Below are 27,042 nucleotides of genomic sequence, written 5' to 3' on the forward strand. Positions count from 1 at the left end.
GTTGGACGTGATGATGCCTCTGTGTTTCCAAGACTCTGCAATTATTTTGGTGAGCATGATGGTATTATAACTGACAGAACAGAACTGACACGATGGGCAAAACAATGAAAATAAGAATCCATTCTGTAAACGACAGCTTTCCTATAATAGGCTCTTGTTTGTTTTCCATTTGCCGCAGGGCTCCACAGTTTCTAACAGAACTAGCAGCTCTGGTATGCTTCACTGATGTTGCCTTCAAAAAGGAACATGTGGGCTCATGGTTACAACATGGGAAGTTATGCTTGGTGTTCAAGTGGGGAAGTTGTGAGTTGGTTAGTTGATATTATGTTAGAGTACTTTATTCAAAAATGTCTTTAATTAAGAAAGCCTTAATAAATGTTTCTGTTTCTCTCTCCCTGTATAGTCTGTCTGATAAAGTTGTATTTTTCAGGTAAAAAATACAACTTGCTTTTGACTTTTTTTTTTTTTTTTCCCAAGTTTGTTAGACACAAAGACACAGAGACGTGTCCAGAAGGGAACCCCAGACCTGTGAAAGATCAAAAGAGTGAAATCTGGCAAGAGATGGTTCCCTTCTAAATGTGCCAAAGGCTTGTCCAGGTCCACATCATCACTGCATGTCCAGTGTGCCTCCTTTTCAAATGTTTGTGCATTACCAATGTGCTCCCATGATAAGCAAGGTCCGCCTTACAAATCTTGCAGGTAATCCTTTTCTTTGCTGGTTTGGGGGTTTGTTTGCCTGTTACTTCCCAGTCACAATTGCGCATGTGCAGCAGAGATGTAGGGAACAGGATGATGGCTCACTCGCTTCTTCCATCAGCTCAGGAAAAACAATCTTTAGTTCAGCTCCACACATTAAAAACACGTGCAGTGGTGTAATGAAAAATTTGTCAACAGTTAAATTCATTGGCAACTAATTTTGTCACCGCTATCATCAACTACATTGACCCTAATCAATATGCTCTTGTTCAACCAAAGTCGACAGTCGCTGATGTTGTGCAGACCTGATGCATTTTATTTTTGAGTGGTTATTTACTGAACATTTGATCCATTTTGATGTGCGCTGATGAAAGCACCAAGGAATTGTCTTTTCTGTGTGTCATTGTCCCATCCATTTAGGTTGAAATCATGCTTAATGGAAGGCAACACACGATTATGCAAAATAAAAATAATCAGTAATTCCCCTCAAATGCATTAAAACTAAAGTAACTAGCCTGTTTTGAAAATGTAAGGAGTAAAAAGTGCAGATATTTGTGTTCAAACATAGGGACTAAAAGTAAAAAGTTGTCAGAAAAATACAAGCAAATTATAGATACCTGAAAACTAGTAATGTACGTAACTAGTTACCACCTCTGAGAGCCACTTCAGCTAGCATTAAAATACAGCAAACGTTGTGCCCAACAACAGCTCAGTAGTAGTTGTTTGATTAGAGCATGTCTTGAAGTGATACTTTGGCCCGAGACAGCTATTGATGTTTGTTTTATTCAGCTTTGTCCCCAATCTTGGCTGTCATTAGGCCCTTAATGAGATAGCAAGAAGATCCAGACAATCAGTGCAAATGAGGTAGTGGTAGCAGTGAGCCCAGTGCAATCTGCCAGGCCCATCTGGTGTCGAGGGCACCGCGAAGGTCCAGCTGGATCCAGAATCTAGCCGCAGACTTTTTTCCCCCCTTACCCCCAGTGGAGCTGACAGTTTGTCATTTCCACCACGTGGGGCGAAACCACGGGTGTTAAAAAAGTGGAAAAGCCAACTTAGTGGGGGAGACAAGTAACAAGAGGGGGGTAGACAGCAAAGGGAGGGATAGAGACATAAAATAAGAGAGGAGATATTGAGAGGGATAGAAACCTGGGTGGGAGAGGGTGAAAGATTAAGAAATTTTTAGTAAGACTTAATTTATTCAATCAAGAAAAGAAACTAGCCCAGGTTGTTTGAGGCCAAAAGCACTATGGAGATAAAAGGCAAGAGACACGAATCTGCTAATGTAGAGAAAGAGAGATGGAGGAATAAAAGGCTAGAGCGAAACCATTGTGGAGCTTTCAATAGACGCTTGCCCTGTAATAAAGTGGCATTACGCCTGGAAGGCAGCACACTGTAACGAGTACAGAGAAATTAAAGAAGAATGGAGCTCAAGGTTTTCAAGGGTGTTCAGGTGATGCAAGAGAGCGAGTGGTTATATTTCAGCCCCTTCATGACAAATGATGTGCAGAAGTATTGTTACTGAATTTACTTGTCAAATTATTCTGTTCCTAAGGAATCACTATCCCTGAAAAAAGCCCTGTCACTACCATTAATTCTGTGCAATCAGTCATGTTGTAACATGGGTGGCACATTTGCAAATTGTGGACATTTCAACTTGAATTGAATCTCTTCAAATGTCCTTTCACGTTGCCTTATAGCAGAAAATGAGCCAACATGATGAATTTAAAGAAACAGAATGGCAGAGTTAATAGATTTCATGGCACAGGTAATGGCTGCATTACAGATGGCTGCTCCAAATGGCGGTTTATGATTAAAAGGGTTGTTCAGGCTGTAGTGTTCAGAATGAGGTGCTTTGGCTGCTTCATTTCTCTGTAATGGCCTTCATCGCCTTCTCTTTGTTACCTATGGGGTGAGGAGGGGGTCATAGCTTTGAAGCCACACAGCAGTTTTTATGCCTCCACGGGGGTGACAATCCTGGATAGAGGCATTAGGTTTTTGGGTTGTCCCTCCGTCCATCCACCCATCTATCTGTCCTGCCCAATCTTGTGAACGCAGTACCTTAGGAGTGCCTTGAAAAGACTTCCTTCAGATTTGGCCAAACGTGCACTCAAACTGTGACCTCAGGAAACAGCATTTTGGACAAATTTAAATATTGACTTGATGATGAGAAAAAGTCAGGAGATCACTAAAGTTTGTACTGACCACTAATGTGTGGACCAAACTACATGTCACTTGGTTCAGTAGTTATCAAGAGCTCAGCACTCACACCCAAAATGTTAACTTCTTGGTGGCTCTAGTCAGGAGATCATCAAAGACCAAAGTGTGTCTCTAATTATTGTTCCATTTTCAAATATACATCTCAAGAACCCTGAGCTGAGTTGCGTAAAGACTAATGTGACTTCTGTTGATGCAATGCATCATGATGCAGATGTGGAAGATCATGAATCAATTCATAAAAGCCAAAAATCGATTTTCAAAATGTAAATTAACATGATGTTGACAGAGCAAAAAAGGCGGCACATCGTCTGGACAGTCTAAAGCGTGCACATACTAGAGTTATCAGCAGTTAACAGGGAGATGTACTTCATCGTCTCAAAAGGCAGCGGATGCAATTGTCTTGATTTAGTGTCTAAATAATTGCGTTTGCAAGATGAACGTCAAGTGTATTGTGAATACTTTTTACCATCGCCCAGAGTCTTAAAGACCTTCAGATGTTCACAGAGTGGAGCAGCCATCAGCTGTATCACATGAGAGCAGCTGAGCGACACACACCACAGTATTAAACAACTGCGGTGAAGAAAATAACTGTGCTCAGTCCATTCACCTCAAAAACCTTGTACCTGCTCTGCATCTTGGACATCTTGTCTTTCCTCAGAACTAATAGTGCAGCAGAGGGACTGCTCTCCACTGCTGGAGACATAAAGTAAACACCACACACAATAGAGCACTCAACTCCCCCCTCACTTGTCATACAAGCAAGAGACTTTTTATTCTTTCAAATCGATTAATTCATTAATTAATGCAGTTAAATTTTTAAAATAAAAAGGCTGCAGACCATTTAATTGCCACTTAGTTTCCATATCATATTTCAGGGAAACTGGATTAACAGACTGAAAATTGTTCCCCTCTTTTCATTCAGTCAAGAACAGATTCTGACTCAAATTGGTCAAAAAGATTAAATGTGACATGAGCATCATGTTTACTTCTGAACTAGGCTGCATCCTGAGTTCTGGTAAGGATGGCTGAATGTTAAAAGGTTAAAACCAAAGGTTGGAAGGTTAAAATTTTGATGCATTGAGAATTGTTTTTTCATTGACTTGTAGCCCTCTGAATTGGAATCAAATTTTGAGGTGCCACGAGATTCCCATCCCTACCCCCTTTTTTTCATTGAATACAAGTTTACTTTATTTAATGCATTATCTGTTTAAAGGGGTTATTCTGCACAGTTTATGTATTGTTATGCGTCTTTCTCCATGTAATGTGTAGGACTGTGCATTTAGCATCTTCAAGAATGATAGTAAAACTATAAATCTAAAAAAAAAAAAACATTGTTTAATAGCTAAACAGCATAGGGCAACTAATACTAGCTACATGTCAATTCTAAACTGTGGTGGCTCTGTAGTATCAGACAGGATGGTCAGGAGAAAGGTGCACTAACTCCCAATGTGAGGACATAACAGAACATAATGCCACAGGCAAAATAAGTTGACTGTTGCTGGAGTAATGCTGTAGTGTAAATGACCTGTTTTTAAAATCATTGTTTGTAGTTTTGGAAGTATTCATAAACTAATTTGTGATATAATACATAATATATTAACATTAAATATAACCGTAGATTAGCAATTTGCCTGCCAATGTGTGGAACAAATATGTAACAAAAAGAAGAATACATGTTTGAAGAAATGCAGTTTACTTAATATAAAACATACAACGACAGAGAGGAGAAGAAATGTATGTTATATGTATGTTAATGATGTTTAATACACGTCTTCTCTGGGAGTAGGAGTTTGATATTATAGAGAAATGTTTTAATAATGCATCACCTTAAAACTAGACTTAAACAAACAATTCAGAGGATTAAAAAAGGACTAAAACTAAATGGCATTTTAGTCAAAAGAGTTTGACTAAAACTACATAAAATTTGCTGTCAAAATTAATAATTCTCTCATATTAGTGTCATATTTTTTTCATCAGCTTTGCATAATACACTGGAATAAAGACAAGAAGAAAAGACTTGTCACGCTTGTTTACTCATTTTGTAAACCTTCAGTTTGTGCACACGTCCCATCAGTGAAGTCCGTTAATTGGCTCTTGTTCAGTGAGTTCATGTACAGATTAATTTCATCAGCACAATTTTATTTGAGCAGGATCTTAGCTGTGTACAAGAAAATCATAAACAATCTTCCTATTGATAATGATAAGAGTCCCTCATTTGAATGCTGATCTGGACAACAACAAAAACAACATTTGGTCTGCCAAACAAATAAACGTAATTCAAGATTTCTTAACAAAGTGGTCAGAACAAAATGTCTATAAAGGAAGGACCTGGGCTCTTGTAAGACCCATGCAGTGGAAAAGAAAAATCACAGACAACAGTAAATTGACATTTCTCGTGCAGAAAAATATCAGTTCAGGTAAATGGAAGTAAACACACAGAAACAAACACCACCTAAAAAAAACAAAAAAAAAACAACTCAAACAACAAATGAGAGCTGGCTGTAATGTTTGATCTGTGCAGAGAAGAAATGCCACAACAACCAGCTCTCGGCAACAGTGATGGAAAAAACAATTTTAGGGAATGAAGATGAGTTTAACCCACTGTCCCTTAAATGACTTCTGTCTGTTTGAGTTTACAGAACTCAGCAGTAACTGCACTGTATGATGAGACGTGATAAAGACAAAGTCCAGCATACAGAGGCTGGGTGAATGTGGTTCTGACTCTGTGGAGGAGAGTCATGGTTTCTGAGATGGCATAGAAGGACAGAATACCTGCACTGTGATCCAGGTACACTCCAACTCTGGAGGACAGAGGACCTGAAACAGGAGTTCTGACCCCATTGTAATAAAAGCTGTAACTGTTTGTGTCACAGTTCAACCCCCAAGATATGTGATTTTGTCCAAATCTACATTTATCCGATCTCCCTGCTCTGCTGATGTTCTTGTATGAGACTGCAACAGAAACTCCTCCGCTCATCTCCAGCTCCCAGTAACAACGTCCTGTCAGACCCTCTGTACACAGAACCTGAACATAATTAATGAATCTGTCTGGGTGATCAGGATAAGACTGACGATTCTTTCTTGTTGCTTTTGTGTTCCCCTCGGATAATAACAACTCTGCGTTTGCTGTGTTTGGATCCAGCATGACTTCATGATAATATTTTAAGAATCCAGCTCTGGTCCTGGGCTCTGCTTGTGAATGTGACAGTAAAGCATCCACTTCAGTCACTGTCAGTGAGATGTTTGGCCATTTCTCAGTCAGAACATCTTGTAGTTCATCTCTGACCTCTGACACAGCAGCTGCCACATCCTCAAAGTATCTCAGAGGACGGGTATCGATGCTGGATGGGTTTGTAGATTCACCGAGTCGTGACAGTGAGGGGTAGTTGTATAGAAACTGGGTGTGATCCTCTGTGTGTGAGAGGTGCACCAATTCAGCGTCTTTTCTCTTCAGCTCAGTGATCTCCTGCTCCAGCTTCTCCTGAAGCTCTTTGACCCGACTCACTTCAGTTTCCTGCTGGGATCTGACCTGTTGCTTCACATCAATCCTTCTTTTCTCCATGAGACCGATCAGCTCAGTGAAGATCTTCTCACTGTCCTCCACTGCTTTATCAGCAGAAAGACTAATAGCCTCCACCTCCTGTTGAAGCACTTTTACATCTTTCTCTCTGTCCTGAATTCTCTGCTTTATGTTTTGTCGAATCACCTCGAGCTCTCTCTGCCTCTCAGTCCGTTCTGCTGCTGCTGACACTGTGTCGTGGCCTTTATGTTGATTCACAGGACAGAGATAACAAATGCACTGCTGATCAGTGCGGCAGAACATCTTCATCACCTCATCATGATGACAGCAGATGTTCTCCTGGAGCTTCTTGGAGGCGTCCACCAGCTTGTGTTTCTTTAATGGAGGTACATCATAGTGTGGCTCGAGGTGTTTCTCACAGTAAGAGGCCACACAGACCAGACAGGACTTGAGTGCTTTCAGTTTTCTTCCAGTGCAGAAATCACAGGCAACATCTTCAGGTTGAGCGTAGCAGTGATCAGCAGGAGCAGCTTGGGGTCCAGTCTTCTTCAGTTCCTCCACTACAACTGCTAACATGGTGTTTGTCACCAGGACAGGCCTCTCTGTGAAAGTCTCTTTACACTGAGGGCAGCTGTGGATCTTCTTCTCATCCTCTTCATCCCAAAAGCTTTTAATACAGTTCATGCAGTAGCTGTGTCCACAGGGAATAGTGACTGGATCCTTAAGTAGATCCAAACAGATGGTACAAGAGAAGGTTTCCCGGTCCAGCTGAACTCCTTTCTGCGCCATTTCACATCTCAGTGGCAACAACAGTCTCAGTTTCACTTCCTTAAAACTGAAACTAGTCTGTGGTCTGATCTAACAACACATATTTCGGCAGTGAATGGGGCTGTCAGTGCCTGCTTGTCACCACATGTTGATTACGCCTATCTTCAAACTGCAGATCTGAAGGGGAGTGGAGGTTGCTGTGTTTGAGAGCAGGAAGAAGGAGGAGTGGTTAACAAGCTTCACAAGCTTGCAAGTTTCCCAGGGAGAGGAGCAGCACCGTGAATCTTATTTACAATGAAATATCTTAAAACATGATCTTTATGTGAAAAAACAGTTTTTAGTTGTAAAACACTTCTCAGCTCCTCAGGCTTTGGTGATTGCTCTAACTTTTCCTCATATTCTATTTAGTTAACTTTTGATGGATAAAAACAGGAGTTATTAAACTAAACTCAAAGTATTTAAATTGCCGTATTATTGCCGTAGTGATTTTCTCACACACATTTGTTGATTTACTTTAAGCTATTAAAGCTTTCCTTATAGCTTAAAAGAAGACTCATTGTGTAATAATTAATGAAAAGTAAGCCTAACTAACCCTGCATTCATTGAGAATCATAAGCCAGACATCCACTAATAACTAAGAATTTTTATTTTAAATGATGTAACATAGACATGTAAGAGCCACCACATGTGTGCACAGGAAGTCCTTTTTTCACATGCAACTATAATGCTAAATGCAAAGTCAACTTTTACTTTTATTTTTCAATTTTATTCATGTGTACTTATGTCATTTTGTTATTTACATAAAACCTTTTATTGAGACTTTGTTTCTTCATCCCTGTGGGGACAGGAGTAACTTTTTAGTGGAAATGTCCTGTATTCATAGAATAATATATAGGCATTATGTTTATGGGCATTGTAATGGAACGTACACATATATAACAAAAAAGAAGAATACAAGTTTGAAGAAATGTAGTATACTTAATGTTAGATCTTTTCATTACTCTCAGTACCACAGTGTAACATAGCTGAAATGAGCCATAACAGACAAGATGCAGGAACATACAAAAGAAGAGACAGATGACAACTACAGGACCCTCAGAGGCCGCAACAATTGCATATTAAATCAGTGTCATTACCTCATTATGTCGCCGCTCATCCCATCCTGCCTGCATCATTCTTTATTCCCTCTATTCCATCTTCTTGGGTCACTACTTTCATCGCTAATGAGCGACTCTAGGCCTCAATCACGAGCAGCTTGTGGGGGTGAAACATGCCCCGTCACAGACAGGAGGATGGACAGCGACAGAGGGAACGATGATCAATAGTTGAGGGGAGAAAGTTTGAAAGGGTGAAGGAAATGATAGAAAAGATGGAAGGAAAAGGATGGAGACGGATGGAGAAGAGGGAAACGGCAATTGGAAACAAAACGTTGAGGGTATTGCTCTACTACATGGGGAGCCTTGAGCTGTGCGATCCATCATCAGACTCTCTGTGTCTTTTTCTTACTCACAACACACACACAGACACACAAACCTTACGACCTATGTTCCTGCATATTAAAACGGATGTGCAAGGTCACAGTCAAAGGCATTTTTGCAACTTTATTCTTGGGCATCTGTCTGAAATGAGTGCACAAATGTATCTGCCTGCTTGTACTCTCCATTGAACTCATTGTCTGTACAGTTTAATGTCTTGGCTCACTTTAATCGTCTTCAAATATTGATCCGACTATCATATTTCTCGTGCTTTACCTGCTCATTCCTCTTCAACGTTCATCTGAAAAGACTGGCTTCATACATTAATGGGTTCTGCTGTCACTACGCCTGGGGAATTTAGTAATCGCTTGTCGTCGTGATTGATCCACCACTTTCTAAAGCGGAGACCGTAGAATGGACCCCCGTGGACCGTGCTTAGCGAGGAGAGGAGGTAGAAATGACAACTGCTGCTGGAACTGTCACAGGAATAATGAAGGTGATGGAGGGAGGGGGACGCCGGTGGCAATTTCAGACGCTCGCTCTCATTTTGTGGCACGGTGACATCAATGCCAGGGCAGCAACTTGCCCGCAGGAATAAAGTGAAACTCATCAGTCAGCTACCACACACACACACACACACACACACACACACACACACACACACTGGCTCTTCATTAGCAGGTGTGGAGTAATCATAGGTGTGCTTTTAATTTTCTAGGCCGTAATGGAGCAGAGGGGTGCCTGTTGGTACTTAGCTGCCATTTGCAAATTAATGGAGATATTGTGGCAGAGTTTTAAATTTGCATGTAAATCAGTAAAACTGAAACTCCAAAGTACAATGTCAAAAAGATGAGCTTCTCATTCTTCTTTGTAACAAGTGGTAGAAGAGATGCTTTACTTGAGTAGAAATACTACCATGTAGCAAGTAAACGTGCTACTTCACTTACGTGAGAATTGGTATTAGTATTGGTGTTTTCAGCTAAATGTACTTAAAGGAATACTTACAGACCTATACATTTTAAGAGATATGCTTATTTGCTTTCTGTATGATAATTATATTAGAAAATCTGTGCAGTACAGATGCAGTATCCCTCTATGGCAGTGTTTCCTCTAGGTAACCTACCCATTTTGGCCAATTATATTCACACAACACATCCTCAGTTATGATGCATAAGATACAAGACCCTAAGGAAACTAATAGTGTTTTAATTTGTCACATCCCTCTGGAGGTCATGTTGAATCCCTTTTTTGTGGCCTTCCTCACATGGTTCAACTCAGTCACGCCTCGCCACTAAAATGGTGTGCAAATGTCTTTTTCTGTCATTTCACAGTCTGGAAAAAAATAATTCCCATTAATAGATGAGTAAAGTTTCATTTTGCTTTTTGTGTACTTGATTATGTATAATGAAGTAATGGAAAACTGTTAAAATGTGAATGTTGCTTGGAAGTAACTCATGACATTTTTGGTATTGTGTATTTAGGTTAATATTATTCTGTTCAACCAATACGATACATGTAAAGTGCATTGATAACTATTTTACAACGCATAAGCAGTGAGCCAAAGATGGCAGCAACACAGGAAAATGGCTGTAACAGACACTGTCAGAAAAGACACACCAAGGACAAGCAAGTGGCTAAAACAATGTTTATTAGCCAACGGCAGCGAATTACCTCCACTGTTCACGCATTCAGAGAGCGCAGACCTCTGCCAAGGCCACAGTAGTTCAGTCTTTTGTTATATGAAAATTACTCTAGCACACAGTAACCTTCAAAGGACCAGGATGTAGCGGCATCTAGCGGTGCGCTTGCTGATTGCAAATGCCTTGTCTCACTCTGCCCGTCTTAGTGTGCAGGAGAACCTACGGTGACCATGAAACTCACGCTAAACACAGAAGGCCATAGCTAACTTTTTCTCACGCAGTGACCCTCTCTCTTTCCCCGTGTTTCCTGTATCTGTGCCGTCACCCCACCAAATAAAGGCTGATGCCGTGTTCTGGGTGGTTGATTTCAGGATCATTATTTTCCAAAACCCAAAAGTCAACAATCATAAAAACCCACAGTGCATTACAGCCGTATGTCTATTTACATTTCTATGCATGCATGACTTGTTTATGTGACTTATATTCAAGTGAAGGAGAGCAGTCAAGGTCGACTAGTCATTATTGATGCAGATTATCATCTGAGAGATGATGGATGGCAGTGCTCTTTATGGATCACTTCACTCCATCAACTCCATCCCTTCCTGCTCAGGTTTTCTTTGGTCGTCAAGGTGGTAGTGGTTGACAAAGTCAAATAGTTCATATTGTGTGTAATATGGCGTGCTGGCAGACTGCATTCAGGTCAGGCAGGTGAAAGTTTTATTGTTCCATTTCTAATATGTAGTAAAGAGTCGTTCTAAATTTAAAAAATGTAATTAAAGCCCTGTTAAATACTAAATCAACCAAAACATAAATGAAAATTTCAGAAATTGTCGTCAACCCAAAAAACATCCACATACCTAAAAACAGTTGTCTTTGAATATTCTGAAAACGAATCATTTGAGTGTTTTCTGACATGTTTTGGCAAATAGAGCTTGTTGCTTAAGATTAGTGTAAGATTACACTTGTGTTTAAATAAACACAGTTTTTTATGGTTCAGGACACAGATGGTGAGAAGATTTGCTCACAAAGACAATGAAGTTTAGGGCATTGCTGTGGTGGGCAAGGCTGCAAGGCTGTTTGAGGCAAGAGGCAAAAAAAAAAAAAAAAAAAAAGGGCACCAGTGTGCTCAAAGCTCTGGTGCATTTATAATGAAACAGTTCCAATCCCAGGCTTAGATTAAAAATGTTTTATTTCATTACTTAAAATACAACAACTACTACTCCTTTGTAATGAAACACACAGGGAACTATTTAAAGATTTAAAGGCAAGAAGAGGCCAAATGATTTTCTAGCATGTAAGCCGCCGACAAGTTTTGCCTCTACTGCCTTTACTTATCCATCAACTTAACACATCTTTCATAAACATTTTTTGTGTGTTGCAGTGCTGCTTTTGGTCAATAGATGGGGTAGTTCAACACTTAACAACTGAATGAATTTTATTTATGTCATTTTATATACAGTGTTGGGCAAGTTATTCTGGAACTGTAATATTACTTTATTCATTACTTGGCATGAAAAATAATTAGCTATGTTACTTGTTATGTTACTTTGATACCTTGTCACCTGTGGTGGTAACAAAGGCCTACCTCTTAGTGATGCGCAGACTGCACTTAGAATTGCGGATTCAACGGTTAATTAAAATTAACAGTCTGATTAATAGCAGATGGATCACAGGTGGGGAAGAGTGTGCTGCCTTTACGCACAACAAGACAGCAGCATAACTTCTGTGATTATTTAATTGTGTGTCCTCTGGAGTTTCTTCTGTCCTGTAAAGTTTGTAACTACAGCTTTTAGTTTTGCCGCTCGAGTGTACCACATATTTGCAGGAGTGACATTACTGCACACATGAAAACGAAACTGAAAGCAGCCTCTCTAGTCATTAAGAAGAAAATAATTTAAGAAAACTCTCAGACATCAATACAACAAACAAAGAAACCACCTGGAAAGCTTGCATTGCTTAACATCCTTTAAAAGGTGATGTAGCCTACAGGGGAGGGGTAGAGGTGCAGGTGCAGGTCTCTAAATTGGAGAAAATAATATGTTCATGTGGACGATTCATTCAACTCAGAGCCCATCCACTCATACAAATCACGTAATGCAGCGTCACTTGGATTAGTATCTGTAATGTCATTAATGTTTTGAAAATTGTGATTCCTTATGCTACTCATTGCTGCTAAAAGTAATATTACAGTAATGAGTTACTGAGTAAGGAGTTACTGTCCAACACTGATAATATAACACTTTATATTCCATGTCAGCCTCTCTCATTAGGATACTTGTGTTCTCATCATGGTTTGTCCTCTAGTCTTACCGTCTCTTGGTGAGGTTATAGGTCTTATCATCAGTGTGTCCATCTGCGTTGCCATGGTTAATGTACTCACCTTTTTGTCTCTGCCTGTCTCCCTCACTCTTTCTCTTTCTCTGTTCCTCTTCACTTTAGCTTGACTTCTCTCCATCGTTCAGAGTTGTTATTTCTGTCCTGTTTTGCAACCACAATGCAGCCCGTCTGTGATAACAAAACTCTGCGTCTCTCCTGCTGCTTTGAGAAAGTTCTACTGCTTCGTCTGTCTTGTGCTCTTGGCAAGATGTAATTGGATTAGGGGAGGGTGAAGGAAAGCAACTCCTCACGGTTTAGTCCGGTCTTCTGGTAGCTGATAAACACAGGAGCCACGCGGGAGGAAATTAACTCGTGGGGCAGGTCATATCTCTCTCCTCCTGTTTCTTTTTCTTTACCCCTCCCTCTTCTCTCTACCCGTCTCTGTGTTTCCTCAGTTTGACAGAGCCAGACCATGCTCATGGTGATTACAACTCATTATACACCCTTCACGGACTTGTCTGGTTGGAATAAACAAATAGAGGGCTTAATCTGAAATAGATTGGTGAAAATGCAGCTCCAGCTGGAGTAGAGGTGTATGTAGGGGTTGGAAGAAAGCGTAGGAATGGGGTTGGAGTTAGATGTAAGTAAGGAGAAGGTGACTAAAGAGATTACATGTAGTAGGAGGAGGAGAGGTGCAGCTGTGGAGGTAATTAGCTAATTTTTCCAAGTGAAGGTTGATCCAGCTGAGAAAATGAGCTGCAATTGCCCTCGTAGGTGTAATGAGTTTTTCTGTCTCATGGCACAGTATAATACACAGCCTCTACTTTGTGCTGGAAAGTACTTTAGGTGATATTATCCTGTATGTCAGTATGGTGTATTTGGAACTCGCATGTGTGGTTATGTAGTCAGGTTTAATACTAATGCAGTGATTAATGGTAGACCTCAGCACTTTGCTCAGCTAACAGTGGAAGACATTTCGCAAGTTTTTATCCATTCATCTCTCTTGTATAAGATCCAAACGCTATTGTTGGACATCAAACAGTGGCCTCACTGCCGCCTCACAGCAAGAAGGGGCGGGGCCTTTCTGTGCGTAGTTTGCATGTTCTCCCCGTGTCTGAGCGGGTTCTCCGACTTCCTCCCACAGTCCAAAGACATGCATGCTAGGTTAATTGGTGACTCTAAATTGCCCGTAGGTGTGAATGTGAGTGTGAGTGGTTGTCTGTCTATGTGTCAGCCCTGCGATGAACTGGCGACTTGTCCAGAGTGAACCCCACCTCTTGCCCAATGTCAGCTGGGATAGGCTTTAGCAGCCCCGCGACCCTTATGGAATAAGTGGTTACAGAAAATGAATGAAATGAATGAATTAACACAGTTTCTCTTGACTGTCCCCCAGTATTTCAAAATTAGTCCAACATTCCCCCAACCTGTGGGAGTAGCTACATTAACCGTTCAACATGCTAATAGCAAGTTAAACAGGATAACCTACAAAATAAACACTAAAACAGAAACATGGACAAACTTACAGCCTTTGAGTTTCATGGCGGGACAGCTGGTTCCTTTCCATCATTGAGCTTGTCATGTTACCGGCCCTCATTTGGAAAGCAGTCCGGTCGAAGTATTGAATGGCAATGACTAATCATTCTCGAGGTTTTTGTTGCCCCTTGATATATTCATGTTTTGTGCATTTTATCACGTTCTGTGTACCTTAGTCCATGTGCCTACGTCTCTGGGTGTTCTATATTTTATCTAGTTGTAAGGCAAATTTCCCCTCAGGGACAGTGAAGTTGTTCTGAAGCTTTCACAGATGAGATCATATGATCCTCCTGAAGTTGCTGAAGTTTGCCCAGATGTCATGGGATGTTAGATTCTCACATTTCCACTCCTCTGAGCATTTCAAGGACTTCTTGTCCATGCAAAGTAAGAGTGAAAATTCATTCTTGACCTTTTAAGCAGCAGCTGACAAAACAATCTCACCATGAGTTCCATTAGTAGCTGTTTTGGAGATTTAGCTTAGATAAAGTTAGGAAAAGGTCATGGTAATGATTAAAAGAAACCAACGACAACTGACGAGTGTTGGCAGGAGACAGGATGCATTTAGGATGCATTCATTCACTGTGACCTCCACCACGAAGACATTTCAGCACCAAAAACAAAGTCACCTCTTCTCTGTCTTTACTTCTTGCATACATTACAGTTGTCATTGTTTGAACATTTACAAGAAATTGCTTGTCAGGAAAATGTGAAGGTAATGTTAAAGGGGAATTCCACCAATTTGACATATCGTAGTCAGATTCAGGTTTTGGATAGCGACTGTATATGTGTAGGAAGCCTTTTGTGGTTCCAGAGGGAGCTGTGTGAATTGAGTCCATGTTGGTTGTGGCTAAGGACTACAGGTTTTGAAAATTATAGAAATCTGGCGCTTACTCTCTTATATGAACAGATATCTGCATATGAATGTAGATAAATAAAAATAATAATAATAATAAATGCAGGGCTAAATTGTTGTCAGATGATAGCTGATGGATTCCAAGATTGCAGTTTGGTCAGTGTGTTCTGCCACTTTTACCTCTAGGTGACAGATTTTGATGAGCAAGACTGCCTGGAATTAAAAAAGACAGCTCTTTTGCTGCATAGATTTTGATCCTTGAACTGTCCATTTTGAGTCCTTCAACAGAGCCAGGTACTACAGTATTGACCACATATAACCATGAAACTCTCATAAAACTGTACAGTGCCATAGAAAACTGGATTAAATCATCTTATTTCATTTTATTCATTATTGCTTTGTTATAGAGCCATCTGTACTGTGCAGGCTACCTGGTGTTTTTCAGCAGGAAATAAAAGCAGCTATCCATGTGAATGAGATAACTTAATCATCCATAATAAATAACTCTGTGTTAGATCAAAAGCTATTCGTGAAATTACATGGAAATTGGAAAGAAATGGATTCACAGGTTTGCCATTAATGACAAACAAGGGCAGAGATGAAAGACAGAATTATAGAGCATTAAAAAGCCTGTGATTCTGTGAAAGGTAATTGAAATGAAGATATAAGAAGAATCCTACGCCTTTATGTAATAAGTGACTGACCTTTTTTGAGACAATCTGATCTGCTATTCTGTAGCAAAAGAGAAAATTATTCCCATCCAAGGGTTTAATGAAAGTAACACTGGCCATTATTGAACAGTTACAGTGACTCTTGAGAAATACATATTTCTGATTTGATTAAATAAACTGTGGATTGATAATCAGCCGTCCATCTCTTCTGAACTTCTGTCTTTTAAGAATTCAACAATTATCAACTTCTTTAGTCACAAAATGACTCTAAATCAGATTTCTGCATGTTATCTACTACAGGAAAGACTCAAATGTGTCTTTTTTTCCCTTTTCTCTCTCCTCAGCTCTCCTCCTTCTCTATGACGTCACTAACAAAGCGTCCTTCGACAACATCCGGGTAAGAACGACCACACTTGGACTTGTCTCTCTGCCACATTTTCCCTCTTTCTTCACTTCTTTGATGTATTTCACTGCTGTTCGTTCTTGTCTTGTGTCAGTCCCCCAAAAATAGTTTTTGAAAATTGAACAGTTCTCGAATGTTTGTTGTTTAATTCAAACCAAACCTCCGGGCTGGGAGTGAGTTACTGCACCAAGTGAAGGAGTTCAAGTATCTTGCTGTCTTTTTTTTACGAGTGCGAATAAATTGGAACACGGGGTCGACAGGTGAATTGATGCAGTGTCACCTGTAATGCGGGCGTTACTACGTTGCTGCTGGACCATTGTGGTGAAGAGCAAGCTGAGTATGAAGGTGAAGCTCTCAATTTAAACATCAATCTAAGTTTCAACCCTGACCGAAAGAACGAGATAGTGGATGCTGTTGGCCAAAATGAGTTTCCTCTGTTCACCGACAGGATACAGGACTCAGAGTAGAGCTGCTTCACCTTAGTGCTGACAGGGATGTGATAAGGATGTGTCCTCAGTGCCTCCCTTTGGAGTTTCATGGTCTCATCCAACTGGTAAAGTAGGTCCAGAACATGATGGATTATGTCTCATCTAGGATTGTTTTGATACTGATACCAGTCTGAGAAAATGCCTCTGATATTGCCTAAAACGCTGGAAAGAGTATTGGTGAGTACGCAAGTCTATGCACTGATGCAATACTACGTGATTTATTAGCTCTGAAAAGGGACTAGGCTACTTCCCAGAACTATCCAGTAAAATTATAGTTAAAAAATGGTCAGTTGCAAAGTGCGTGGTATTACGGCCAGCTCATGGAAACCAGACTGAGTTAGGGTACCGATGATCAGAAACGAAGTACCTGATATATATATACTGTACTTACTCTCTGTTATCAAACAGCAAATACAGTTTGTTTGGTTTTGTGGGAATCTGTGGTAAGACTTTTAGAGTAAGAGGTTTTGAGTTTCAGGTTGAGGGGAAGACAAAACAGACTCTTTGCCAACTGAACTGAACTCTGAGTTAGTATTAGTAGCAGGGTGTAACGATTCACTTATGCATCTGATGCATCAGACTTGTGTAAGATATGAGTACATCAGTTCAGATGGCCTGAATCAGTTAAAAGCTGAACGTGAATCAGAAACAAATCGATGCAGCACTAGCATATCGATACATGTCATTAGGACACGCATATGTTTCATTTTTGCATCAGAGAGCTGCCACTGTAACTTTCCTCCATTTTCTCTCTCCTCCCGCCTGCACCGCTCTCGCTGGACGCCTGCTGCCACAGTCACACAAAACAAGCGCTCCCCCCTCCCTTTCCTGTATCTCCTCTTCATTGAATTGTATCGAACTGAATCGATCACTAATAAAAAATTTCTAAGATATGTATCAAATCGGTTTCAGTTAGAGAGATACACAACCCTAATTAGTAGTTACTTAGTATTAGTACTCGGTATCATCTTTGGAACGCCTCAGGATCACCCAGGAGGAAGACGTTGCTGGGGAGAGGCTGCTACCATGACAATGCCCCTGATAAGGGCAGAAAATTTAATGGGATGGCTATTTTGCATATTAAAATGATTCAGGAGTTCTTGCATTACCCCCCAATTTCACTCTTATGTAACTGCAATAAATTGTCTGTCTGCCTGAAGGGTGTAGTGATTCTTGCATGCTTGAAATCACCGTTGATCCCTCAGGAGGAACAAATTCAATGCTACCCTGTGTCACTTGGTGGAATAGTGATAAACACCCTTTAACATTTAGATGAAGGTACAGGTGAGTAGTGCTGCCTGTTTGGGAGTTCTGTAGATTTATGTTGGAAGTTGTCTGACACTTTTTGGGGGATTAGCATAATTCTTTGGACATCTAAAGTGGGATTTTACATGCCTATTGAAGAATAGAGCTATCGCCTGACAGTTGAAGATTTGACTCATCAGTCATAGACTAGATGGACTAGACTATAGTCAAGATTTTAAGTTGAGCAGTCCTTTTTTTTATCCCTTTGTCAGTCAGTGTACATTACAGTAACAGAATGAAACAGATTGAGGCTTAGAAATATGGACAGTGATAACACATCAGTGAGGAATTGCGAATAAGGGGAATCATAATATATTTTTATAGCTCTTGTTTTTTAGCTGCGTCACTGTACAGAGCAGTGCAACAGCATGGCAGATAGTAAACTTTACAAGCAAGTCTCTAAATCACCACAAACCACAAAACTGTGATGGAGATGAAGAGAAGAATGATTAAATGGTATGCAGGTGACACGATGTCAGCCACTTCACCAGACCGCAAAGAGGACTACTTTACATTATTGCACAGATGAGTGTGACATCAAATCCTGTGCACTGTAGAATATTTTCTCTTCATGTAAACAAAGCAGAAACACAATTTGGATTGTACAAGTTAGGATAGCACTCATGGAAAGTGCTCAGTTGAATACAAAAGCTGTCAAAGCAAACTGCAGGGGTGCCCATTCACTCATGTTCCCAGCAGGGATTGGAGGATAACGATGAGGACAGCGAGGGAGGATGACCACAGTGGCAACAAATGAAGGGAGGTGACGAAAACTGAAGAGGAGCAGGGACTGCAGATTAGAGCTCATTTTTTCCCAAATGGACCCATCTCTTTGTAGTTGCAGCATGTCTCTCCTGTGCACTCAGCTCCCGCTGTGATTTTCCAGCCATCTCCTGCCCAATTTGATGCCACTCCCTTCATCCCGTGTAGGTGCATTACTCTCCTTTGATTAACGCACAGCAGAGTTAAAAGTAGAATATGGCCATTATAAAAGAGTGTGTCTTACACATCAATGAGAGGAATGGCTCTAGACCCATCTGGCAGACTTGATGCATTTACATCTGGAGTCTGTGTGTGTGTGTGTGTGTGTGTGTGTGTGTGTGTGTGTGTGTGTGTGTGTGTGTGTGTGTGTGTGTGTGTGTATGTCTGTGGGTGGGTGGGTGGGTTTGTTCGTGTGTCTTCATGGGTATGCCTGAGTGGGGTGCCTGTATGACCTGAATGTGCAGGTGTGCTCAGGTATGTGTGTGTGTGTGTGTAGGTGTGCAAATGCCTTCATTAGCAGAGGATGGAGAGCAGTCCCTAGAGAGAAACAGACACAGCTCAGCTTCTCTCCAAACAGCTGGTTACCCTCATTATGCTTTTAATAGTTTGCATAAAATCACTCTATCAGGTATTTGAAGTTTGGTTCTAATGGGGACCAAAAAACGGACAGACAGAGGACAGACGAGGGAGGAGAAAAGATTATGTAACAGATTGTTGTTTTTTTTTTTGTTAAGCACACAACACTTTCCAGTAACATGATCTGCTAATGGATTGGCACAAAGGACAAGACTGATGATATTGAACCTAAATATGTTTTTTACTGACAACATATCCAATGAAAAGACCAAAACCAACAATGTGTTAGTCTGCCTCTCAGTACTTTCTAACTTTGCTGTGACACTCAGCCTAATCTTACTGGCTCCCACAAGAAACATAAATCTGTAAATCTAATATAATATAATTTTATAAAACAAACAAACAAATAAGAAATAACTGTGGTAGTTTTTAATCAAACATAACTCAAACAGAAGCAAAAGCAGCAGTAGAGTCTATGTGGGACTTAGTCATAATAAACTGCCTGTGTGTTCATGATGATAAAGGAACATGTCACTCAGTGCAACACTGACTCACTGATGTGTTTTTAATAATTTTCTAAACAACAATAGACTCTATGGCACAGATCAATTAGATGTATCCAGATTTGACAAAGCAGATCACCAGCCTTAATATAACCCCCTTTAATATAAAGTGAAAAAAAGTTCTATTTGTCCTGTTATTTCTCATGAATTTGTGAACTTCTTGTAAATTTATCACTTCAATCTCAGAGAATATCCAAGTTTATTCTATCAGAAATTTACCACTTTAATCTTGGAATATTATCTCCCATTATTTGGGCTTTAATATAATTTTTCTTCATAATGGCACTAGTATGCTGTTATAGAAACAATAGAATTTACAGGACAAATATAAATTACCATAAATCCAGAATATAAAGTTTAAAATGTCTGCCAAGTTCATCTAATTATGTTGGCGGGTAAAAAGGTTTAATCTTCATTTTTCAATACAAAGAAGCAAATTCTGTATTATTTCCACATCATTTTTTAAAACATGGCACTCTACATGCAAATCTCTTCCATCTCTTTATGTTAATAGACAAGCCTAACTAAAGCTTTTAGTCTCCTATTGTAGAAACTAATAGTGGAATAATACAGCCTGTTGCTCCCAGTGTTAAAGTCTACATAGAATAATAGTGTTATAACAGGACAAGTATGTGCTATGGTTTACAGCACCAATTTTTAACACAGGTTTTCTGTTAGACAGCGGTGATGACTCGACAAAGCTCCTCTGGGGCTGCAGAAGACATTAAGAGTTAGCTAATTGACTGTGACATGGAAAATCTGTCTAGCGCCCCTTTAATCAACACAATTATGCACAAACAGAATTATAGAATACTGGGGGAGACATGTTTGATTTAAAGCTGAGAAGTCTGTCTGTTTATGTTATAGCAATTTCAGAAGAAGATTTAAAGGGACAGCTCTTTCCAAAATCAAAATACATATTTCTCTGCTTCCCTGTTGTGCTGTTTATCCATCCAGATAGATTTTGCCTTCTCTCTAATATAATGGAACTAGATGGCACTTGGCTTGTGGTGCTTAAAGTGCCAAAAAAATGGATAATAATACACTTTCTAGTGGAAAGAAAGCAGTTCTGGTAGATTCCACTGCAGAAAGAAAGTACTTTTGGTAGATTTTACTGTAGAAAAGAAAGTAGTTCCTACGTAAAACTGTTCACAACAAGGTCTGTGGATTATCTTGAGACACTGGGTCATGATTTCTGGAAAGAGACATTGCTGTTGAGACTTTAAATTTTTTGGCACTTTAAGCACGACGAGCTGAGTCCCATCATGTTACATTATATTTGAGAGAAGGCAGATGTCTCTATGGCTGATATCTCCAAAACTCTGCAGCTCACACCAAAACAGTCTAGATGGATGAATAGCACTAAAGGTAAGAGGAAAATAAGTACTTTTAATTTTGGGATGAACTGTCTTTTTAAACTTTTTTTCTGTCCTTATGTATTTGAATCAAACTGGAATGTACACAAAATTGTACTATGACCTCCTCTCTAAATAGATAAAGCAAGTTCATGGCCTGGCTGCACCATATAGTCCATCTAGTTATCCAGTGTTGAGCCTGCTGCTTTGCTGTATGCAACTCTAAAATAATAAAAATAGAAGCCACAGCCACAAATGGCACAAAAAATGCCACAGGTCTTTGCAGGTTCCTGTTCCTGAGAACCACAGGGTTGTCTCCAATCACACTGCTACAGCAGGCATTCATGGAGCAATCAAAGAACACAGGAACAGGAATAGTGGAGCTGATTTGAAATCAGAAAGCTTTTGTTAAAACTGGAAACGATGATGTATAGACGAAGCATGTAACTGTACAGTAGCACTCATGCAAAGGTATCAGACATGATTGCACAGTGTGCTGATTTATTTTTTGCTTGACTTGAGATTATGAAGCAGCAGCAGTCTGTCTTTCTATTTTGTCTGTGTATTACTTCACGTTTCAAATGTGTGAATTTGGGCTCAGAGGATAAGTCTTCCTTATCCAGACATTATTTTCCTCTGAATAATACAGAACCACATAAATCCACCTCGCCCCAGTCTCCCACTGATCATTTCTTCTTGTCAAATGTATTCATCATATCCTCTACATGTATAAAGCATCTGCCCTGCTCCATTTACTGTAGAGATTTCCCCATGTGTGAGGATGTAAGTCCGTTAGCATTAGCATAAAAACAGCTCTAATGCTCCAGAGCAGATGCAGACTCAGTGGGAGGTTAGTGGACAGTCTGTGTGTTTCTATGTGTGTGTGGTGAATTTACGGTTTGGGCTGTAATCCCTTTGGAGGGGTCGGAGAGCACACCTGTTCAGCTCAGTGTTGAACTGCAACCTGCGAGACATAGACAGGCAATTTAGCCTTGTTAATGTTAATCAATTCTAATTACCACAGTTGAAGTACACACACACACACACACACAGACACAGACGTATTATTTAATATATGGTTAGGTTGTGTAAGGTGGAGCTGTGTGCCAGTGAGGTGACTTTTTCATGTGGCGCAGTCATGTTTAATTTCACCTGTTGATATATTTTGGTGTCTTGCTATGTGTCACAGTGTAGAGGGGAGTCCAGCAGTGCACTGAGGTTACGATGTCAAGACTCACTCCACGTTGTGCTCACCCCCACCCACCTGCACACATATATTGTGTATCATTTTTGTCACTTAAGTGCATGCAGCCAAGTAGTCCTCCTTTCTTGCTCAAAGCTAGATGGGAAGATTGAGACCACCCTTATGACTGCACAGTAACTATGAACAGAAGAAACCAAATCTGCCCAACAGCACATTTAAAGCCCAGTTCAGACCAAAGATTCACAACGAGACGAAACGGCGGCTGATTTTAGGATATAAGGCTGTCAGTCAGGCTGTAGCAAAGTCAGTCGGTCAACGCAATCACAAACTGTCAGTAACAGAGGAAAGAGGATGACCTAATAAATTTGTTTGAGGAAGAGGCGTGTTTGTATGGTCACATTCAGCAAAATCAGACATTGAAGCGATTAGCTGCAGGGTTGTGCAATTGTATGGGTGTGTGTGAGGTGTTTATCTGAGAACATAACCACTGTGAAACAAAAAATAAGTATTCATTTCTCAGATTTACAGGCTTTTTCTCTACAGCACTCACTGACAGCTGCAAGCTCTTTTTTAGTCTGCTCAACCACTCCCTACGCACACACCTTTTATGTTTTTATCATTAAATCGATAGTAGAACTACAACTGTAGCAAGTATCTAACTCACTATCACTGTGTTCATTCATGTTTTAAGATGCTACGAATTTTATTCAGTTACAAAACAAGCCTGAACAGCCAGCAAATACAATGGAAATACAGAGAGAATCAGCATCTGAACTGAGCTTAAAGCTCTACACTATATCTCATCTGTGTATCTATAAAAAAAAAAAAAAACAGTGAAATGAACAATTTGATTTGTAACACCATTTCCAGTCTTTTTGCTAAGCTAAGCTAACAGGCTGCTGGTCAGTGGTAGCATCATATTTACCATGAATATATGAGTTATGTCCATGTTGTCTAACTCTCAACATGAAAGTGAATCAGTGAATTTCCCAAAATATCTAGCTTTCTCTGTAGTGTACACTATATGTAAAACTGTGCTAAATACAACAGTCTAGACATAGACTGTAGTCCTTTTTTGGGATGTATAGTTCGACTTTTCATACTGTAATATATTTTGCTGCTAATGCTTTACTTTTAATTCAGCAAAAATTTGAATGCAGTGTGTAGTCATTATCCTTACTGGGCATAAACCTAGAGGGGATCAAGTAATCACTTCCATGTGTGCATGAGGGCATGCATGCGGGTGTGTGTGTGTGTGTGTGTGTGTATGTGTGTGTGTGTGTGTGTGTGTGTGTGTGTGTGTGTGTGCATATGTCATCACTGGACCTACAGCTTGTCTGGAGCTAATCTTGAACACTACTGGACCGATCAGCCTAATCTGTTTTATGCATATTCATGGCTGCATGCTAAAGACCTCTGTGATTCAGAATTCTTGAAAAATGCCTTGGGGGAATTTCTTCAAACTTGACACAAATATTCACTTGGACTCAAAGTGTAACAGATTAAATTTAGGTGGTCAAGGTCCCAGTGACCTCACTAAACATATTTTTGGCCATAACTCAGGAATTTATATGCCGTGACAAAATTACACACAAATACAGGGAATAACAGAATAAATAATGGAAGAATAATGGAATATTATTCCATATATTAAGATATGACATTTTATATCCTTTGTTTCTCTGTAGAAACAGTCTCTAAGTGAAGACAGCATGTCTCCTACTGGAAATTATTCACTGGAATCGAATATGTATATTGAAAAATAAGCCTTCAAAGTTGCAGGTCAACATGGGGGCAAGTTCCACATTCAGATCTTTACATACATACATGCATTATGAGTCTGGACAGAACTGCTGCTTGACTGGTTGATGGAGACATACAGTGAGGCAGTAATTCTATTTTTTACTTTCCTGTTTTACGACCACTGACGGCTGACTTCTCCCTCCTTCGCAAGTGATCAACAACCGCTTCAGTTTGAAATCTTGTTTAGCTTCTGACAGTGTATGTGGGGGTCAGGTTTATGTTGGCAGAACTTTACAGATGTCCGCTGGTTGCATCTGGCAGTTGTGGTGACACTGCAGTAGGTGCTTCACCATCTGTTGCTTGGCAGGGATATGCACTTTACTGAGTCACCTCCCCTAGTTTGATACTGGTATTGTTATTTTTACTCAATTATAATTATCCAAATATTTCTTTCGCTGCAACTTATCTCTGACCTTTGTGTATTCAACGAGCCGCACATATGAACATGTAAGAAGCAAATGTTAAAGCTGCTGAAGTGAATAAAGAATAATATAAAGAATAAAGTTAATGTAGGTAAAGGTTAACCTAGATGAATGTATTCATGTCATATACTCAGTTCTCACCATATACATGTGCATTCAAGGCTGCAGCAGCACAGTGTATCAGCATGCACTGATGTCTCCCATAGTGTGGATCCATTAGCAGCAGAGCCTCAGGGTGAAGGCTGGAGAGCATTTGGATGATAAAGAGATGGAGACACTGTGCCCGGTGCCTTCCATCATTCACTCTCTCTTATTCTGTCCCACATGTTTTTCTTTTGCTCTCTCACTTCTCCTTTCACTCACCATACCATCTGTAACCATGGTCACAGCCCCTGCTGCTTACTGTGTGCCGCTCTTTTCTGCCTCTGTTTACCTACATCTATATCTTCTGCTCTCTTTCCCTGGCTTTCTATTTCAGCATTCCAGGGTTGTTTTTGCCTAACATCCTATTTTGTTATACTAGTATATGTGCAATAATTCTGATCAATGTGTATTGTCACTGTAAAAGTAAGGAGGAAAAACAAATAGTCAATAGTCATCTTTTATTTGGCTTTTTATGTCCGTTTCAGAAATGCTCCTTGTTGCGTAAATGCAATGTCAACATGTGCATCTTATATGAACACACGACCACATCAGTGGAATGAAAACAGCATTTCTTTTAGGTTGGACTTACAGTAAAATTTCTTACAGGAGCAGTATGCAGCAATTGCAGAAATGCAAATGTATACTGCAGTCCAAATTGCGTGTTTGTCCATATCTACAGAGGGCACAGGTTCTTGTGCTTGGAAAGGGCGAGTGAGATGAGTGTTTACAATTTACAAGCTCACTCCTAGATTGCACTAAGATCCACGCTGTAGTCCTTAAGTTGATATTGCACACTTAACAAACTGACACAGTGCATTGTTATCATTAATCTGGACATGTGTTTCAGGTCAAGTGATGAATAGAAACTCAATACTCTCCGTTTAGCTCTGCTTTGTTCTCCAGCAACTCCTGAGAAAACTCTCTGTCTCTTTAGCTGCTAAATTCTCCTCTGTGTTCACCAGCTAGTCGCTAACTGCGTCTGTCTGCTGCCTAACATGACAAAATGTTAGCTGTGAGAGTGAACCGAGACACTTTGCCAACCATAAAACCAAAACCATAAACTGAAGGTGCTTTAAATGTCTACAGGGGAACTGGAGTCAGGTTAATCACTACGAACAACCCTTTTCACATGCTCACAGTCGTATCTTGTTATTTTCTGATTGTGCACTGCGTGGATTTTTATTAAATAGGCAGCTGAATTCTAATTAATAATTAAACTGGTGAAAAAATGTATTAGTGATTCACTTTGAGAGGAGGGTGAGTGTCCTTCGCACTCATGATGGTCGTTAATTAAATCTTTAAGACAAAATAAGTTTAATAATCCATCACTGATGTTAAGTCTTCTTCAGTGCAGCTGACAGCGAGCCTGCTATCTGCAATACATGAAGGTCTGCATGTGACAAGTTCTCTATCTCTGCCTCTTTTTATGTGACAGTAATGTTGTCTTGTCTTAACAAAGAATCACAGACCTTCACATATGAGTAGTGCATTTATAGAGCAGCACACTGTAACATGTCAAAGCTACACTGCTTTCACACACACACTATAAACTCATAAACCTTAATTATGACTGCATATGCAAGCAGTGAAAACATAATGCCTTACATGATATAGTCTGTAATTTCATCCTGGTTCCTCATTGTTAAAGGATATGTCAGTGATAATTTTGTGCTTTACTGGTTGTCATGCCAACTGGGTTCATGATTGCGTATGTAGCCTAATTATTTTTTTCATCATAAATGCAGCAATAATTTTTCACTGTATTCGTCATTTTTCATTGGACCTTGATTGTATCTCATTGTGGTGCCCCTAACCGGTTGATTCTACCAACCACAGCACATCTGTGCCACGGTTCTGATCCATCCTCTGCAAGGCTGCAAGCCCCACCAGCAGCGTTTCACAAGTGTATCAGCAGTGGAGTGTTTTGCCTGTCTGACTATGTTTACCTGCTCAGATTTTGTTGATTAGGTCCTCTTTCCTTGCTCTCTGTACATCTACCGTGGATAGCAGGCTACGTGGTGAGATAGTTTGTTTCAGTCTGTCTTTATGATCATGAGTCTGCATGGGGTCTTCTATTTTGAAAATTAACTGGATTCTCCATGCATTTTCTTTGTCTGACTTCCTGCCTGTTTGATCTGCTCTGTGCTAATTGACATGGCATTTGTCAAAAATAGACTTGGCACGTATTTGAAGCAGAGCGGAGAGCCGGTGTTCTTGGACGTGCCAAGGTGCTGCTGGTGGAATCACAAGCATTGTGTAGAATAGCTGCAATCAGCTCCGGCTGACGTGGTGCAGCCGTAACGCGACACAGCCGCACCAGGTGGAATT

At 40.1% G+C, this 27,042-nt stretch overlaps 2 protein-coding genes across 4 annotated transcripts in view; one reads left to right on the top strand and one right to left on the bottom strand.

Moving 5' to 3' along the window:
• rab26 (RAB26, member RAS oncogene family) overlaps nucleotides 1–27,042 on the top strand; it is a 114,076-nt gene that overhangs the window by 51,480 nt on the left and 35,554 nt on the right. For all 3 annotated transcript variants that reach the window (XM_084740955.1, XM_084740954.1, XM_084740953.1), the window contains one exon: nucleotides 16,034–16,086. In XM_084740955.1, coding sequence (XP_084597081.1) covers nucleotides 16,034–16,086 — 53 coding nt within the window. The remainder of the gene's footprint in view (nucleotides 1–16,033; nucleotides 16,087–27,042) is intronic.
• LOC146311669 (tripartite motif-containing protein 16-like) lies at nucleotides 4,520–7,290 on the bottom strand. Its single transcript, XM_084740781.1, has one exon. The coding sequence runs from the start codon at nucleotides 7,220–7,222 to the stop codon at nucleotides 5,522–5,524; it is 1,701 nt and encodes a 566-aa protein (XP_084596907.1). The 5' UTR covers nucleotides 7,223–7,290; the 3' UTR covers nucleotides 4,520–5,521.

Source organism: Lutjanus erythropterus, chromosome 17 (assembly GCF_056507025.1).
Source record: "Lutjanus erythropterus isolate fLutEry1 chromosome 17, fLutEry1.hap2, whole genome shotgun sequence".
NCBI lineage: Eukaryota > Metazoa > Chordata > Actinopteri > Lutjaniformes > Lutjanidae > Lutjanus > Lutjanus erythropterus.

Coding starts and splice junctions, on each gene's coding strand:
- LOC146311669 (XM_084740781.1), bottom strand. CDS start 7,222: ATGGCGCAGAAAGGAGTTCAGCTGGACCGGGAAACCTTCTCTTGTACC.